This window comes from Peromyscus leucopus, chromosome X (assembly GCF_004664715.2).
Source record: "Peromyscus leucopus breed LL Stock chromosome X, UCI_PerLeu_2.1, whole genome shotgun sequence".
Lineage (NCBI taxonomy): Eukaryota > Metazoa > Chordata > Mammalia > Rodentia > Cricetidae > Peromyscus > Peromyscus leucopus.
The window spans coordinates 114,160,985-114,180,440 of NC_051083.1; the positions used below are offsets into that span (position 1 = coordinate 114,160,985).

The 19,456-nt window shown below is 40.2% G+C and overlaps 1 protein-coding gene across 3 annotated transcripts in view; it reads left to right on the forward strand.

Annotated features, from left to right (window-relative positions):
• Positions 1-19,456, forward strand: part of LOC114688789 (fibrous sheath-interacting protein 2-like) — a 41,432-nt gene that overhangs the window by 17,099 nt on the left and 4,877 nt on the right. For 2 of the 3 annotated variants that reach the window (XM_037199224.1, XM_037199222.1), the window contains 9 exons: positions 10,204-10,275; positions 10,973-11,074; positions 11,851-11,922; positions 12,613-12,684; positions 13,952-14,026; positions 14,815-14,886; positions 15,633-15,704; positions 17,412-17,483; positions 18,250-18,321. In XM_037199224.1, coding sequence (XP_037055119.1) covers positions 10,204-10,275; positions 10,973-11,074; positions 11,851-11,922; positions 12,613-12,684; positions 13,952-14,026; positions 14,815-14,886; positions 15,633-15,704; positions 17,412-17,483; positions 18,250-18,321 — 681 coding nt within the window. The remainder of the gene's footprint in view (positions 1-10,203; positions 10,276-10,972; positions 11,075-11,850; positions 11,923-12,612; positions 12,685-13,951; positions 14,027-14,814; positions 14,887-15,632; positions 15,705-17,411; positions 17,484-18,249; positions 18,322-19,456) is intronic. The other variant, XM_037199223.1, reaches the window with a different exon arrangement.

Consider the following 19,456-nt stretch of genomic DNA (forward strand, 5'->3'; position numbering starts at 1 on the left):
CTAAAGTCAGTAGTAAAGACAAGATAGAAGATGCAGAAAAAGGAAAAGAAAGAAAAGTATGTATTCAAACCTAAGCAATATGAAGAGAATTGAAAAGAAATCAATGAAAAAAGAGAAAAAGAAAGCTTACAAAGGATGAATCAGTGAAGAGTTGGAGAGAGAATGTAAGACTGAGATGTAGGGACCAGTAACACAAGTGCAATTTTATGGTAGGGGACACATTTTACAAGCAGGAGTCAAGAAAAAAAAAGAACCCAGAAAAATGATCATTGACGATAGATGATGGATGGATGGATGGATGGAGATAGATAGATAGATAGATAGATAGATAGATAGATAGATAGATAGATAGATAGATGATAGGTAAGTAGGTAGGTAGATTAGCAGGAAGGTAAGTGGGTAGGTAAATGGTGATAAGAAAGAAAAGGAAAAACATAAAAGAGTCTAGTAAAATAGTATATAAAACAGAATGAGCCAAAGGGAAGATGATTTTAGAGGCAAAACCATATAGAAGAGGGAAGGAAAGATGTAAGAGCCGAGGCTGCAGGCAGCAATCTGTGGTGCTTCTAGTTACAAGTTGCTGGGGCCCTAGGATCCTTTCCTCTGGACAGTGAATAATGAAGCCCTCGGACTTAAATTGAGTGCTTCAACCAGTGTCATTTATTAGAAAGAGAAACCCCTAAAGCATGAAGAGTTCCAAGAGAGGACACCATTAAGAAGCAAGGGCTTTGTGCTTTTAAATGGTCATGGAGCAAAAAGGAAAATTGGAAATTTTTGGGTAAGGAGTTAAAAGGTAACTTGTCCACTGATACACTAGATGATAAATTCCTTTCTTGGCACCAGAGCTCCATCATGAGCTAAAATAATTATCTAAATGTCATCATTCAGAGGAATTTTGATTCATCAAGCACTTGTAAGACTTCTCATGGGACACCTGGGATTGGTGTCAGGAAATTCGCTTGAGGTAGTTGGAGTCAGGGTCTTCCTGGGGCTAATTTCATAACAGTCTGTCTGTGTCCTGCTTCAATCCCCCTCAGAACAGGTGGCCCTAGCTGCCATTGGTGTGGGGGGAGGAGAATTATGGCAAAGACAGTGCTACTTCAGGCTGAGAAAGGATATGGAAGATTGACAGCAGCCAGGCTCCCTATTTACAGGTCTTTCTAATGACCTATGATACAAGGCAGAAGACCCAATTCAGGTTATGTGGACAAAACCATCTGAAGCCTGGTGGATCTCACAACACTGAGTACACTCAGAAGTGAGAAAGTCTAAGGTCCTCTAAGTTTAAAGGACCACATAAGCTTCTGAGTTAATGCTTTACTCGATCTTTAATGCCTGAATGGTGGAGGCCAAGTAGATTGTAGACCTTGGAGGAGATAGTAAATATTTAACTGGAGTTCAAGTCTAGGGAAACTAGTAGACATGAAGAAACTCTAAGGGTACATCAAGACTTTGTGGATGGTTCCAAGGAAGGGCAGTGGTTCTCAACCTGTTGGTCATGACCCCTTTGGGGTCGCATATCAGATCTCCTGCATATCAAATATTTTCATTATGATTCAAAATAGTAGCAAAATTATAGCTATGAAGTAGCAAGGAAAATAATTGTATGGTTGGGGGTCAGCACAGCATAAGGAACTGTATTAGAGGGTCCCAGCATTAGGAAGGTTGAGAACCACTGCTTTATAGGAACTGACACCAGACCATAAGGATAGTTTGTGATCTGGACCAGAGGCAAGAGGAGGAGAAAGGTCCAGGAGAGGCTAACTTCCTGAGTCAGTTTCGTTAAATTTTGTTAAAAAGCTCATTCCTTTGTTTTAATTTTTTTTTTTTTTTGATGATTAGGACCTCCAAACACAATAGAGATTAAATGTATTTCTCAGGGCAGCTGACACTCCTTGAATCCTTGAGCCCTTGAAGACAGATCCGTTGTTACCTAGAATACTTTGTAGCAGCCCAAATCTTTGGGTAATTTTATGAATTAAACTTCTGAGCACCTGACCATCCTTTCTGTCTTGTTTTCAGAGGTCTTCACCCATACTAAGAGGGATTCAATGCCCCAGCATTTGGGCAAATGAGCAGAATCTGTCAGTCTTTCCCAGGATAGGGTCTTGTCTATTGATGTTCTGGGAAAGTGAGTCCAAGTGTCTGGGGATTATTTCTCTGGCATAGTTCACAAGTGCTTATCATTTGGTCAGTAGCCTTGGTACCATTTTATACTTTTTTGGTCACTTGTAAGGATCTACATCTGTCCAAATTAGAGGCTTAATGTGGGAGTTTTTTTTTTTTTAAATCTTTCATCTCTTTCATATAATTGTGCTGATACAAGAAAGAGTCAAGAAAAAGGAAAACTGTATGCCAAAGATAAACAGGCAAGTGGGGAAACAAAGGGAGAAATCTGAACTAAAAACACAGGTCTATTCAAAGTCTTAGGCGGCACATATAGAGAAGGGATTCAAAAAAGGATACAGGTAAATGAAAGAAAACATTTGAAAAGAGCTTCAAAAATTGATGAATGAAATAAATCAGAGAAATGTGAAGGATGGGGTGGAAGAAGAAAGGAGGGAAGCAGGTAAGATAAAAGAATGAAATGAAGGGGAAATGAATGACAAGAGAGAAGCAATAAAGGAAAGGAAGGAGGAGAAAGGGAGGATGAGTCGTTTAAAGTGATAAGTGTAAGAAGTGCAAAATTAAAAATGAGAATGAGAAATGAGCTTGGAAAGGCAGAGTAATAATAAAGTGAAACTCTAGATAGCATGGAAATACAGAAACCAAAATGAAAGAGGATTATGCAGATATCACAAAAATGCAGGATGAATCAGTGACAACAGTACAAGAAGGAAGTGAGAATAAGTGGGGAAAAGGAAACAGGAAAATCATTAGTTTTTCATAAAAACACAGTAAAAAGTAGCAAATGGAAAGAAAAGGGAAATGGGAAAATTATTCAGAGGTAAATAGACAGAAAGCAAGTTTGATGTCACCTGGGTTACAGAGTGAGAACCTGTCTGAAAGGTTTCAAGATGAATGCCTAAAACAAATTATTTCATAAAAGAGAAAACTAGTTTAAAAGGAAGTGCCGATAAGAACATAAGTTTTAAAATGGGCATGTAGTCTCCTATCTGTGACCCCAGGCTCTGGTGGCTAAAGAGGGATTAGTATGGATTGAAAGCCAGTTTTGTATAGAGGATGGGACTCCTGCTAAAACAGAAAATAGCCAGAGTGTGGTGTTGCATTCTTTTAATCCCAGTACTGAGGAAGGGGAGGCAAGCAAATCTCTATGAATTCTGGCTCAGTCTGTTCTACATAGCAAGTTCTGGGCAGCCAAGACTACATAGTAAGATCCTGTCTCAAAACTAAAATAGTTAAATAAATTGAAGAGAGGGGGGAAGTGGGGAGAGAGAAAATACATTTAATAGAAACACAGAAAGAAGATCAGAAAAAAACAGTGACAGGGAAAAGCCAAAAATAATAGCTAATTAGAGAGAGAAGAATGAAAAGGGAGTGAGAAATGTTTCTCTCAGGTGAATCAATAAAAATACTACTTCCAAAACTAAAGTCAGAAAAACAATTACATCAGTTCTAAATGGGGAGGACTTTTTTTGTTTTTGTTTTTGTTTTTTCGTTACAGGGTTTCTGTGTTTAGTTTTAGTGCCTGTCCTGAATCTCGCTCTGTAGACCAGGCTGGCCTCGAACTCACAGAGATTCGCCTGGCTCTGCCTCCTGAGCGCTGGGATTAAAGGCATGTGCCACCACCACCTGGCCAGGAAGACATTTTAAATGTCAGAAAAATAGATATAGATATCTTATAGGCAATCAGTGGACCCACGGATAGGTGGATAGGTAGACAGAAAAATAGATAGATGATAGACAGACAGGCAGGCAGATAGATAGATGATAGAATGAACAAACATAAATTATAGGTAGATAGATAGATGTAGTAAAAAGAAAAGATTATATATATATATATATATATATATATATATATATATATATATATATAGCCAGTAGAAAAGAATGTGACAAAAATAAATGCATAGAGGAGACAGTTTAAAGTGACCAATCAGTACAAAAAATACAAGAGTGAAAGTAAAGCAAAAATGATAGAGGAAAGAAGGGAAATGGGAGGAATAAAGAGGAAAGGAGAAATGGATAGTTCCTGGTAAGTGTAGCTGGATAAATAACAAAGTAAGATGGAAGATAGGTGGGAAAGAAGAGACAAAGGATGAAGGAACAAGAAAAGGGCCAAGAAGTAGGTTGCTGGCTGGCCAGCTGGTTGGATGGCAAGAAAGGAAGGAAGGAAGAGAGGGAAAGAAAGAGGAAGGAAGATGATGGATAGATGGATGGACAGAAAGTTGGATGCTAGATAAAGGATATAAAAGCCGGTAGACCTGAATGTGTGCAGGTAATATGACAGAAATGATGTGTATGGGGGAGAAGCCAGTATAAAATGTGAAGTCAGAATTAAGTTTCAGAAGAAAGAAGAGAGAAAAGATAAAGGAAAGGTACAGAAGAAGAGTGGGAAATAAAGAGAAAGGGACAGAGATCGTAGGGACTTGGGTAGAGTAGAAAATGGAACAGTAGACAACAGACAGATGAAAGGGAAGGAATAAGGGATGCAGTGAAGTGAGCAGGGAAAACAGAAACTGGAAGGTGATGAGGCTGAGAAGAAAGTGAGTGGGGAGAGAGACGGGGAGATAGAAACCCAAAGACTATGGGGTTAGGATAAAGCAGGCAACAGGAGAGATATTAAAAGAAGGCCAGTGGAAGGAGAGGACAATGAACACAGATGAATGGTGATGGCTAGGTAGACAGGAAGGAGTGTAGGATAAGGCAGGAAGACAGACAAAACAGAGCCAGGGTTGGTGGTGCAGAACTCAGGAGATAGAGGTAGCAGGACCACCAGTTCAAGGCCATCCTGGAATACATAGCTAGAACATTTCTGAAAAATAAGAAGAGTAACATAACTATAGTGACAACAAGGTAGTGTGGAGATACATAAGTAGCAATGATTGCCCACCATGGTACATGATGATGCACACCTGTGATACCAGACCACGGGAAGCTGAAACAGAAGGATCACCTGCTCAAAGCCGGCCTGGACCACCTAGAGGAGTAGGTCTCAACCTTCCTAATGCTGCTGTCCTTTAATACAGTTCCTCATGTTGTGTGACCCCCAACTGTAAAAACGGTGTCCCGCCCTTGCTACTGAGATTTTCCCTTAATAATCTATATCTGAGTGCGGCACCATACAGGGGACCTCTGTTTGAAATCCTTTGTTCAAGATGTATCTATTTTTCATTAGCTTACAAAGCAGTGGGTCTCCATGAGACTCTCCATACACCCTGACTTTTGGTTAACCCACTCCCATCCCTCTTCTATCCTCCTACCTTATCCCTGCTTAAAACTTTAACCCCAGTATTCCTCTCACTTTCATCCCACAGATGAGAAAGTTTTACAAAGAGAGAATGTGACACTGAGAAAGAATAAGCAATAAGTAAAAGAAGAATAGTTAGGTTTGTGGGCGATAATTTTAAAGCAGTCACCATTTTAAAAAAGAAGAAAATATAGGCTCAGTCAGAATGTAGCTCTGTTTTTCCCCACACACCTGTCATCTATCAATCAACTGTCACCTATCATTTATGACCATTTGAGACCTGGTCTAACTATGTAGCCTTGGCTGGCCTAAAGCTCACTATGTAGAACAAGCTGACCTCCATCTCTGCATCCAGAGTCTGGGGATTAGAGCCCTGCACCACCACACCTGGCTATTTAGCACTTCCCTTCGACAATCTTTCACTACTAACCTTTAGCCGTTTCCATGTTTGAAAACTCAATTTGTTTTTCTTTTCTCTGTGTTCCCACTTTCCTGTCTAGCCACCATGTATTCATCATCCCTAACATTTTCCTGAGTTCTCTAGAATCTACGTTTTCCCACAGTCTGTGCTCTTACTTCCCGACTACCCTGCCTGCCCTGCTAACAGCCCTCTCTCTTACTCTCTCATTCTTTTAAAGTTCACTCTTTTTCCAGACATCTCGTTTCTGCGTTTTCTTTCTTCCTTCATTTCTTCTTTTACTACTATCTTTCCCTTTTTATCCTTTCAGTTGTGTTCTCCTTCCCTTTGTGTCTTCTTTACAATCTTCTGTGCCCTTCTTCCTCTCATTCCCTTTCTTTTCTTCCCCTTGTCTTTCTCTTTAATTTTTCCATTCCCTTTTTATTGGAACCTGGTTTTTGCTGTTGTTGTTTCATCAGCAGATAGGTATTTTGGTGTTTTGGAAGTAGTAGGGAAGCATGTTGAATAGCCTGATGAAAGAGTGGTTAGAGGAACAGAACCACTAGAAGAGATAGAAAGACAGAGAGATAAATGATAGATAATTAGATAGAGAGATAGAAATATTGATCGAGAGATGATAGATAATATGTGGATAGAATGAAAGATGATAGATAGATGATAGATAATAGAGAAATGATTGATAGATGGTAGATAGATTGATGATAAATGATGGATAGATGATAGATACTTAGATGATAGAGGATAGATAGATAGATGATAGATAGAAATAGATAGATATATGGATGATAGATACATAAATAGATGGTAGAAAGATAGACAATAGATAGAAAGATGATAGATAGAATGATAGATAGATGATAGATCGATAGAAAGATAATAGATAGATGATAAATGATAGATGAATAGATGCAAGATAGGTAGATGATAGATAGAGATAGATTGATAGATATATGAAAGATAGGTGTTAGACTGATAAATAGATGATAGATGATAGATAGGGATAGATAGATGATAGATAGATATAGAGATGATAGATCATAGATAGATAGCAGATAGCGAAAAAATAGAAGATAGGTTGATTGAATGATTGATAAACAGATGATAGATAGATAGATAGATAGATAGATAGATAGATAGATAGATATAGATGATAGACAAGTACATAGATGATGGATAGATAGATATGCATATATGATAGATAGATGATATATATAGATGATAGAGACGGATACATGGATGATGGACAGATGATACATTGATTTTTAGATTGATAGATAAATGATAAATAGATGATAGATACATAGATGATAGATTGATAGATTGATAGATGGATGATAGATAGGTATATGATAGATAAATACATGATAGATAGGTACAGAGATGATTGATAGATAGAGATAGATATATGATAGATAATAGATATATAGATAGATGATATATGTATATATAGATGTATGATACATAGTTGATAGATCATAGATATAAATAGATAAATGATAGCTAGGTAATAGATGATAGGTAGATTGAATGTTTGATAGATAAATAGATGATAGATATATAGATGATAGATAGATCATAGATAGGTGTTAGATATATGATAGACAGATACATAGATAGACAATACATAGGTAGGTAGATAGATAGATAGATAGATAGATAGATAGATAGATACACAGGTGCATAGATGATAGAGATAGATACATATATGATAGATGATAGATAGATACTGATGCAAATATAATAGATAGATGATAGAGGATAGATAGATAGATAGAGATTGATAGATGGATGATAAGTAGATGATAGATAGTTACATAGATAGATGATAGAAATAGATAAATGATATAGATAGACAGATAGATAGATAGATAGATAGATAGATAGATAGATAGATGGTACATAGGTGATAAATATATGATAGATAGTAGATAGATAGATAGATGTTAAATAAATCATAGATAGATCATAGATATATGGATGGATAGATAGATAGAGAGATAATAGTAGAAGATAGTTTGATTGATTGATAAATGGATTATAGATTTATAGACGATAGATAGATAGATAGATAGATAGATAGATAGATAGATCATAGATAGATAGATGATAGATAGTTGATAGATAGACATGTACTTAGATAGATAGAGATACATATATGATAAATTGATGATAGATAGATGGTAGATAAATAGATAGATAATACACAGAGATTGATAGATAGATGGATGATTGATAGATAGAAGTAGATAGATAGGTACATAAGATAGATAGATAGGTAAATAGATAAATGATGGAGATAGTGATAGATATATAGAAAAGATAGATAGATAGATAGATAGATAGATAGATAGATAGATAGATAGATAGATGATAGATAGTTATACATACATACATATATAGATGGATACAAAGATGATAGGTATATGGTTAAAAGAAGGTATGTTGAAAGACAAGGCATGAAATGAGGCAGAGGAAGAAGGGAGAGAGCAAAAAGAGTAATAAGGGGAAATAGATAAAATGATATGTATACCAAGGAAGAGTCAAGAATTGCTACTGCAAATTATACAAAAATCTAGAAAGATCAAAATAAGTTCTATAAAGAAGGAAACAATGAAATAAATATAGGACTGAAAAGAGTGAAAAATGAAAGTGAAGGAGAAAGGGAAGTGAGAAAAGTACGGGGGAGGATTAAGCAAGTTTTACAGGGGAAGCAGAAAAGAAGAGTTCTTTTAAATGGTAATAGTGCACACATACACACACATGACACCACACAGTCATGCACACATTCATACACACACACCACACCACACACATATTCATACACACACACACACACACACACACACACACACACACACACACACACACACGAGTTTGAAGAGACATAATGAGCAAGAAGAGATGAGACAGAGAATGCCATTTTTACAGATGAGTCATTAAGAAGCTCCTAATACAGTTCAGTGACAAAGTGTGGCCTTCTGCCTCAGATGCTAGGCTACATTGGTGACATTGACCCCTCTGTTCATAACTACTAATGGCTGCTTATGGCAGAAAGATTTCGAGTACACAGTCCTCTCAAAAAGACAAAATAGTGGGCCTGTAATCACTTCTCTGGGGGCTGAGGCAGGAGGATCATTAGTTCAAGGCTTGCCTGAGCAACACAGGACAAGATCAGAATCGGCAGCTCCTCTGCTTCTTAAGTTTCTGTTACAAACCCAAAGAGAGCCCATGCCATTGCTACTGAGCTGGAGGCATTCCAAGAAAGCCTGGAGCCAAAATTTTATTTGAAGTATGATAACTAGAAAATAGAAATTTGTAGGCATACTAGATTTTGTCATGATACCTGTTGCTTATGATGCGAATAAATCTTCTGTGTTTAGCCATCACATGGTGTATTGCATAGATTCCTTATACAAACCACGCCACATGATCTACTGATCATTGGATTTAACTCCCTCATTACTCAGTTGTATTATTCTCTCCACATTGATGAGTGAGCTAGCCCACTTTGTGTAGCTTATATCTCTCAAGTGTGGTTCACAACACTGACTCTTCCCCCACAGGCTCTGCTAGTGAACTCATCCCTGTACTTTGCCTTATCAGTGAGATCCTGACCAGATCTTCGACTGTTCATCTGCTTCTACTAGCCCTTGCTCAGCCTCTCTGCCTCCTTCTTTTTCTACTTAGTGAGCTACCCATCCAGATTACTGACTAGGGGTTCTATGGAAAGATCGGCATCGTGTAGCCCTATGAACATCCTGAGGGTCAAGGCCTCCCGGCTAGCTCAGTCAGTAGAGCATGAGACTCTTAATCTCAGAGTCGTGGGTTCGTGCCCCACGCTGGGCACCAGATATTGGTGAAATTATTAAGGCCACTCCACGTAGTTAAAAGGGAGGTTTATTTTGTGGGGTAACTTACAAGGGAATGGATAGTTTACAGAGTCTGGGAAAGGTGTAGTACAGTCCGGCGGTGTTCTCTGGAGAACTCTGCTCAGTCTACCTCCAGCATCCAGGGAGCAGGAACCAAGAGAGCCAGCGCATCCGGATCTCGGGTCTTCAGGGTTCTCTCTTGGCCCCTCCTTGTAGGTGTGACAGTTACCGAAGCCTCAATGGGGGTTGGAACTTCCAGATCAAAGCTGGAATGGCTACCCACTACAGCCAGTGCCAATGTGCTTTCTTAGTCTCCTCCTCCCTTTTGTCTTGGTCCATTTAGACCTACCGTAGTATATCATGCAACTGGGAACAGATATATTTTATTGGCCACATGAATTTGTCCAACACCAGAGTTTTCTACACTGTTGTTATCTTGGGCCTTTTGGAAAAGCACCACTGAGAAGTAGCTGTCATTTTAATATTTGACATTTTATCATTTTGTCATCCCCAGTGTTAAAAATAAATGTCTTTTTTTTTTAAAGCCTCGTCAATAACGCAAAAAAGATCAAGTTTGGCTGAGGAGAACACGTCTCCAGAACATCTAGAACGAAAATGTAACTGACATGTTATGATTGGAAATTAGTAATTAGTGGGAATACTAGATTTGGTAATGATGTGCGGAAAAATCCTCTAACCCCTTCCATCAACTGGTGTCTTGTGAACACTCATGCATGACTGTCACCATCCTCACTCTCCAGGCCAGACTCCCTAATTACTCAGTTATGTTCTCTCCACACTCCTAGAGAAGGGTGCACCACTTTTTGCACCTGACAACTCTCTAAACCCAATTCCGAACCCTGGCTTTCTCATGAGTCCCACCACTGAATGTGTCTTTGTATTGTTCTACTGACAGTGAGAACCTGAGGCAGCTCTTCAGTGTATGCCTGTGTCGATGGCATCCCTCTGCCTCTGATCCTTTTGTTTCACCTGGAAAACGGTCCTTCCAGATTACTCCATAGAGGTTCTCCCCATGCATCTGAAGCCTGTGTCCCTGTGAACTTAAGGACCAAGACCACTGCCAGTGTGCTTCCTCAGTCCTAACCTTCCCTTGTCATTGAGCCCTTGAGACACACAGTAACATGCCACTGGCAGCAGAAATCTTTCATTTACCATATACCTTTAGCAAAGGGTTTCTCACTACTGTTCTCCTGCTTCTTTTGGGAAGGCACAATTGAATAGTAGTTATTTTAACATTTGTTATTCTCTCATTTTGTCTCTACCACTGTTAAAATTTAATGTGCTCTTTTATAGCATCTATATCAAGTTTAAGGACAAGTTTCTCTGACGAAAGACTATTACAAGAATCATGGATCGCTGAACAAAGACAGTTGGCAGAATCAAGAGAGTCAAAATGTAAGTATCGTGTAGTGATTGGAATTGAATAATTTTTGAGACCTGTCAATGATCACTCCTGCTTCACATGCAGATGATCCCACTGTTCCCATCTATCAAATGATGCCTGGGGATATGTTTGCCAGTGGCACTACCATCTATATTGCCATCTAGAATAGACTCTGGAAGTACTCAGTTCATGTGGCTTTCTCCTCCTTCCCATGAGCAGCGAGGCCCATTCTGTGCATCTGCCACCTCTTCAAGCCCAGTTCAGAATCCTCGAAGAGCCTGTTACTGAGCTTGCTTCTATAATTTTCCTTATTGAGAAGATCCCGAGGCAGGTTTTCAGACATGCCTCTGCCTCTGCCACCCCTTCCTCTAGCAGCTTTGCCTCCCAAGGAGGTTTTGACCTTCAAGTCTTTTGCTCTGCATCAACAAACAACAGTGCAGATTGTTGAATGGAAACTCTGATACTACTTAACTTAGTACGACTAAAGTGTGTGGTCTCGTGAGACTAGCCAACACCAAGAGTCCTGCCAATGTGCTTCTTTCTCAATCCCACCCTCCCTTCGGCTTTGGGCTCTTGAGACCTCTAGTAACTTATCTTGTCACTTGCCGTAGGTATACTTGATTCACCACATTCATTTCTGCGTGAATAGAACGTTGCCCACTCTTGTTTTCATGGTCCTTTTAGAAAAAACACAACTGAGTAGTAGTCAGCGATCCTTTTAATATTTGTGATTTTTCTAATTTGTCATCTCCATTGCCAAAAATAACTATCTTTTTTTTTTTTAAAGCTACCTCACAAGCGACAAAACCCAGTTTTGACGAAGAGAAATCTTCATTTTACGAACTTCTGGAGACAAAATGTAATTGAAATTTTATGATTAGAAATTAATAATTTGTGGGAATACCACACATAATGCAGAACTCTTCCATCCCTTCCCATCAAACGGTACCTTGGGGGTAATGCTTAGGAACTGTGTCACCTTCTCCACTGCCCCCTGAATAAATGCCTTAATTGCTCTGTTAGTGGTGCTCTCTCCACATTCCCAGAACAGGAGACACCACCTTTTGCAACTGGGAAATCTCCAAACCCCAATGAGGACCCTGGCTGTCTCATGACTCCCACTACTGAACGTGGCTCTGTACTGTTCTACTGCCAGTGAGAACCTGAGACAGCTCTTTAGTGTATGCCTGTGTCGATGGCATCCCTCTGCCTCTGATCCCTTTGTTTCACCTGGAGAACTGTCTTTCCCGATTACTCCATAGAGGTTCTCCTCATGCATCTGAAGCCTGTGTCCCTGTGAACTTCAGGACAGAGACCACTGCCAGTGCGCTTTCTCAGTCCTAACCTTCCCTTGTCATTAGGCCTTTGAGACACACAGTAAGATGTCACTGGCATCAGAAATATTTCATTTGTCATTTATATTCCTGTGTCATAGAATGGTCCCCTTGTTCTTTTAGGTAGGCCCAATTAAGTACTTGCTGTCATTTTAATTTGCCATGTTATCATTTATTCTTGTCCACTGTTAATAATGAGTGCTTCCCCTTTTAAGTTTCTTCGACAGGTACAAGGAGATCGAGTTTGCCTGATGAGCAGATACTTCACGAATTTATGGAACCTAAACGTAATTGAAATTTTATCATTAGAAATTAATAATTGGTGGGAGTTCTGGATTTGGAAATGTAAAGATCTTTTCTGACTATAATGTAGAAAAATCCTCTATCCTCATGCAAAATGGGGTATTTGGGGGTACTGCTTACTAAGAGTGGCACTACTCTGTCACCCTCTGAGTTAGACTCCCTAATTACTCTCTTGCTGCTGATGCCACGTTGTTCCAGAGTAAAGGAGGTCTTGTCTTGTGGGTGACAATTCTCCAAGCCCCATTTAATATCCCTGACATTCCCAATAGTCCTTGCTATAGAATTGTCTCTGTGCTTCTCTATCATCAATGTGATTCTGAGGCAGACCTTCAGCCTGTGCCTCTGCTGCAGCCACACTTTGCTCAGCAGCTCTGCTTCTCATGCAGATTTTACCCCAAACTCCAGTCTTCCCCTCAGGTGCATCCTACCTGTGGCCAGGGATAGTTATGAATGCTGCCCATTACAAAATTAGAAACTTACTTTAAATCATTAAAAGTTTTTTTTGCAATATTGTTTATTACACAAGTCTGTATTTCTCAAGTATGAATACTGCAGATAACAGCAATGTGACATGATATTCAGAGGGTTGGGCACACCTGCCTGGGAAACTATCCTTTCATGTTGCTGAACAGATACTCTTCTGATAGTTGTGCAACTTGCTGCCTTACAACTTGTCACGTGATATCACATGCAGCAGAAATGGTTTAGTTGCAACATGTGTTTGTGCAATATTAGGGTGTTTCCCTACTCTTTATTTTCCATTTCAGAAAATCCTGGTTAGTAGCCATGGCTTTAATATTGGTCACTTTATTCCATCACCTCCTGTGGCTTGGATTCTAACAGCTGCTTTGGGGGAGGGGGTGAGAAGGCACGGTGTCAATGACACAGACACTGGGAGTCAGTTGAGAGCAAATAACGAACTCCTTTATTCAATAACAGGGAAGGCCTTCTATACCCTCCTCCCAGCTCCCAGTCTGTGTGGTTGCCCTCATTGGCTGGGCATAATCAGGAACTCTGGCATCACATCGACTGTTGCTAGGTCCTCAGACAGACTCGACCTGATCAGGAACTCTAACATTGTAGGAACTCTGACAGCTCCCGTTGCTAGGCCCTAGGGCAGACTCTAGGTTGGCTCTTAAGGAGTACATTATGTGCATGTCTTGGCTAGTGTTCTGAGCCAATTTCCTCGACCCTGTGGGCTTTTCCTGCTACAACCTCCACTGTTAAAAAGAATTCTCTTCTTTTTTACAGATCATCGTCATCCCAGTATGAAGAAAACAAGTTTTGCCGAGCAGACATTGTTTTACGAACCTACTGAGCAAAAATGTAATTGAACTGTTATGATTGAAAGTCAGTAATTGGTGGGACTATAATATTTGGGAACCTCTTCTGATAAGTGAAGAGAAAAAAATCCTTTGCCCTTCTCTGTCAGATGATGTCGTTTCAGTAGTGCTTACGAACAATGTCACCATCTCCACTGCCTTCTGGATTAGATTCCCTAATTTCTCAATCAGTGTTATTCTCTCCACACTCCCTAAGTAGGGAAGCCCTCTCTTTGTCGTTCTAAGCCCAGTTCAAAGCCTCAAGTTTCCCAGATCCCCTGCTCCTTAACCCCTCTTGGTACTTTTCTATCATGAATGAGATTCCCGAGATTCACCTTCAGTGCATCTTTGTTACTGCCACGCCTTGATCACCACCTCTGCCTCCTGTGCAGGTTTTGCCTCAAAATGCTTTATTGTACCTTGAGAACTCCCCTTCCAGATGGTTGGTTTGGGGCTCTTGTTGAGTGGAGGATCTACTAACGTTTCTGAAACCTACACCCCTAGGAACCGTAGAGGATCAAGCCCCCCCCCCCCCCCCCCCGCTAATATGCTTGCTTACTTCTGTCTGCCCTGGCTTTGAGGGTTTGAGATCTACTCTCAGTCATTTCCAAGGTTGCAGAAATGTTATTTGTTACCTATCTTCCCTGTAGCAGGAGCATGTTCCTCCACTCCTGTCCTCCCGGTCCTTTTGGAAAACCCCAGCTGACAAATAGTCAATTGCCAAGTTAATATAATGTCATTGTATGGATTTGCCAATTCCATCGCTAAAAATAGATGTCTATTTTTTTAAAGATGGTCCAGCAACTACAAAACGATCAAGTTTTATCAACCAGAAATTCATTGGAGACCTCCTAGAAGCAAGATGTAATTGCAATTTCCTGCTTAGAAATAAGTAATTTATGGGAGTACTGGATTTGCTATTGATCTCTACTGCATACAATGCAGATAATGCTGTATCATATATCAAGTGGTATATTGGGGAAACACTTACTAACTTTGCTACCCTCTCTGTTGCCCTCTGGGTTACACTCCCTAATTACTCAATTGGTGTTGCTCTTTCCACATTCTCAGAGTGGGGGAAACTACATTTCCTGAACACAACTCTCCAACTCAGTTCAGAACAATGATCTCCCACCTTCCCCATAGTCCCTGCTACTGAACATGTGTTCTACATTTTCACTCCCAAAGAGAACCGAGGCAGTTCTTGAGCCTCTGCTGCTGTACCCCAGCAGTTCAGAAGTTCTGCCTGGCAGGAAGAATTTACCTCTGTCTTGTTTTTTCTACCTGGTGAAGTTGGCTGCTATTGCTGACAGAAGGTCTAACTATATTTTTGAAGCCTGGGGCTCTGGAAACCTAATGTGGCCTTAGACTCCCCAGCCAGTGTCCTTTCTCAGTCCTGCCCTTCCTTTGACTTGGTGCTTTGGAGATGTACTTTAACATGTCACAACATCCCTCGCAGCAGAAATATTTTGTCCCGTGCTTTTTCCCACTTGTGTTCCCCAAGTACTATTGGCAAAACCCAGTGGAGGTCAGTCAGTAGTCATTTTAATATCGTTTGTTTTGTCTTTTCTGGTTTTGAAATGGATGTCTTTTTCTCTTTTTCCTTTAAGATCTCTATCCAAATACCATGAGAGCAAGTTTCACCGACCACAGACTGAAGGAAGATAATTTGGAAACAAAATGTAATTGAAATATTATGAATTAATTAATTCATGATTGGCAGTGGGCTCTTCTGCTTTAATATCCTGTTCTCATCCATGAAACGGCATTTCCCATATAGTGCTTATGGAAAGAGTGACCACTTTTGTGGTCCCTTGAGTTAGCTCCCCAGTCAGTCAATAGGTGCTGCTCTCTCCACACTACTTGAGATGATAGCCGCCTCCCCTTTTTTTTTTTTTTTTTCAGATGACAACTCTCCAAGCCCAGTTCAAAGCAGAGCTCCCACTACTGTGAACTTGTCTTTGTTCTTTTCTGATATTCAGTGTCTGCCTCTGTTGCTGACACCGTTTTCTTAGCACCTGGACCTTTCAGGGAGGGGTTCCCCTGAGTCCTTGATCCATCTGGAAACCTATCTTACCATATTACTGAACAGAGTTAGTAGTGATGTCTCGGAAGCCTCGGCCCTACAAGTCAAGAAGGATCTAGGCCCCTGCCCGTGTGCTCTCTTACCCCTGCCCCTCTTTTAGATAGAGTGGCATTTTTATAGCGTGGGAACAGAGGTGCTTTATTACTGCATGCATATACTCCTTCAACAACAGAGTATTCCTCGGTCTTGCTCACTAGTCATCTTAGAAAAGCCCAACATAGTAGCAGTCAGTTGTCTTTTTAGTATCTCATATTTTCTCATGGTGGCAATTCCACTATCAACTCAATTGTCATTTTCTTTGTGTTTGATGAAGTTTCAGACAAGAAATTGTATTATGAACCTGTCAAACTAAAGTATAATTGAAATTTTATTATTATAAGTTAGTAATTAAGCAGGGCGGTGGTGGCCCACACCTTTAATCCCAGCACTCGGGAAGCAGAGCCAGGTGGATCTCTATGAGTTCGAGGCCAGCCTGGTCTACAGAATGAGGTCCAGGACAGGCACCAAAACTACATGGAGAAACCCTGTCTCAAAAAACCAAAAAAAAAAAAAAAAAAACCAAAATATCCAAACAAACAAAACACAAATAAACAAACAAAAACCACCACCAACAACAAAAAATCTCCAACAAGTTAGTAATTACTGGATTTGTTAATGAGCTCTTCTACTAATAATGGGGGAAAAAACTCTAGCCTCTTTCATGAAATGATGTATTTGGTGCAACGCTTACTAACGTTCACACCCTCTCTGACATCCTCTGATTACTTGATTGGTGCCCCTCTTCCCATATTCTCTTGAGCGGGATATGCCACTTTTCCCGGTAGACAACTCTCAAGCCCACTTCAGAACAGTGACTTTCTGAAAAGCCTGTGTCTGCTGGTGCCCCCACCAGCTCTTGCCTTTCCACTCTTGTTTCCCGTGGAGGTTTTACCCCCATCTCTTTTTGGTTCACCTGGAAAACTCTCCTTACAGGTTGCTGACAGAGTGTCTACTGATGCTTCTGGAAGCCTGTGGTAATATGAGCATAGCAATAACCAAGACCTCTGCTAACGTGCTTTCTCAATCCCATCCTACCTTTAGCTTTGTGCTTTTGAGACCTTGGGTGACAAAGCCGTGTTACTGGGAATAAAAATATTTGACGAGCCACACATATTTCAATAGCAACAGAGTTTTCTCGACTCCTTTTCCCTGGTATCTTTTGAAAAGTCCAACAGTAGTAGTCTGTCACCCTTTGAATATCTGTTATTTTATCATTTTGTCATTTTCACTGTAAAAATTAAATGTCTTTTTTATTTTGTTTAAGCAGCTCCACCAAATGTAAAGAAAACAAGTTTTGATGAAGATAGGTCATTTCAACAACTCATGGATGCAATAAGTAATTGAAATTTTCTTATTCTAAATTAACAATGTGTGGGAATACTGGATTTGGTAAAGATCTCTTCTGCTTATGATACAAAAAAATCTTCTCTCTAATTCAGTTGCATGATTTAATTTGTGTGACATTTTGAAAAGCGTCAGTGTCCTTATTGCCCCCTGGATTAGACACCCTGATCCTCAGTTGGTGTTGCTCTCTTCACTGTCCCCCAGCAGACCAGACCACTCTGTGCAGCTCACAACTCTCCCAAGCCACTGTCTCTGAACATATCTCTGGGATGTGTTTCCCACTCCTAAAGGATCCAGAGGCAGTTCTTCAGTCTATGCCTCTGGGGATGGCATCTGTGATGCTGCCACCCACTGAGTTACTCCATCACTGTGTCTGCAGGGAAGCAGGATAGCCTCTGTGTCCTTTGTTCCATTTGCATAAGCATCCTTCTTTAGTACTGAATGAAGGATGTACTGAAGTCTTTGAAGCCTCTGGCCCTATGATCCTAAGAAGAAGCAAGAGTCCTGCCAATGTGCTTTCTGGATCTTGTGCTTCTTCCTTTGGCTTTGAGTTTTGAGATGTACAGTAGTCAGTCACATCACTGGCAGAAAAATGATTTATACACACGTATTTCTAAAGCTGTGGATTATTCTCTTCTCTTATTTCCCTGGTCTTATGCCAAAAGCCTGAGTAGCAATCAGTCACCATTTTTAGTATTTGTTATTTTATATTTGCCATGACCATTGTTAAAACTAAATCTCTCTCTCTTTTTTAAAAGCACCTCCACAATACATAAAGAAAACAAGTTTCGCTGACCAAAAATCATCTCAAGAATCTCTGGGATCCAAACGTAATTGAAATTTTATGGTTTGAAATTAATTTGTGGGAATTCTGGATTTAGTGATGATGTCCTCTGTGTATTGCACAGGATGGTGGTGTCATTTTGACATTTCTGCCTATTTCTTAGGTTGACTGTGGAACACCCATACGACCAGGACCACGTATTACATGTAGTCTTTCTTTTTATTGCTGCATTAGTCACCTAGTTTCTTAACAATAGTGCAGGAGATTCTATCATTGTGGAGCCTCCCTAAATGCCTCAGACCTTCATGGAGTCTCCCTGTTGTCCTGCTTCTTCCCCAAAGTTGTTCTCTGGATATGAGAAGCATGGCTTTTGTTCTTACTCATCTATGTATCAGCCGCACTGACCCAGGAAGCAACTGTAACCACAGATTCCCAGCCCCCATCACACCCTACTAAATTTCAACAGGCTATCCTCATGCTTCCCATGCACATTAAAATTAAGGCACCACTGGATTCCGTGTTCCCAGGGAAGCAGAATAGGTTATTTTGCATGAAACATCCTCTGCCTTTCCAGAGGATGTCCTTCCTTATTGCCACTCTGAATGTCTTCAGCCTGTTGAAATTGACAGTTGAAGGCTGCTACCAGCTCATAGTTTATACTCTTGTCTCCCTAGTTTGAGTGGAGCCTTCTAATGTTCCCTCTTCTATACCCTGACAATTGTGGCTAGGTGCTGCATAATACCCGAGGTAGACCACCTCCATAGTGGCTCCTAGGAAGCTCCCTAGTTAAAGTCTTAGATCTTTCTAGACATGGCTATACCATGTCTAGCAATGTCTAGAACTAAGAATGGCATAGGAAATAACACTCTAGAAAGATTGCCTTGTGCTCAGCCACACTGTACAGCTAGGTTGTTGAGCCATGCCTTGGGTAACAAGGAGTCAAGGGTAGGGATGACCTAAGAGATCTCATTCTAGAGTCTTAAACAGATAGTGGAGCAGTAGTAGTCCCTCTTGTCTGCTCTCCGCATTAACCAAGGCTCAGAATAAGCCATGGGAGAAGCCAAACTGATACCTTTACTCTCCCCTTTCTCACCACCCTTCCATCTTCTCGCCACTTCTGTGCTGTTAATAGAGTGACATTTCACTAATAATTTTCCCTAAGTTATATCTCCCTTCTTTTC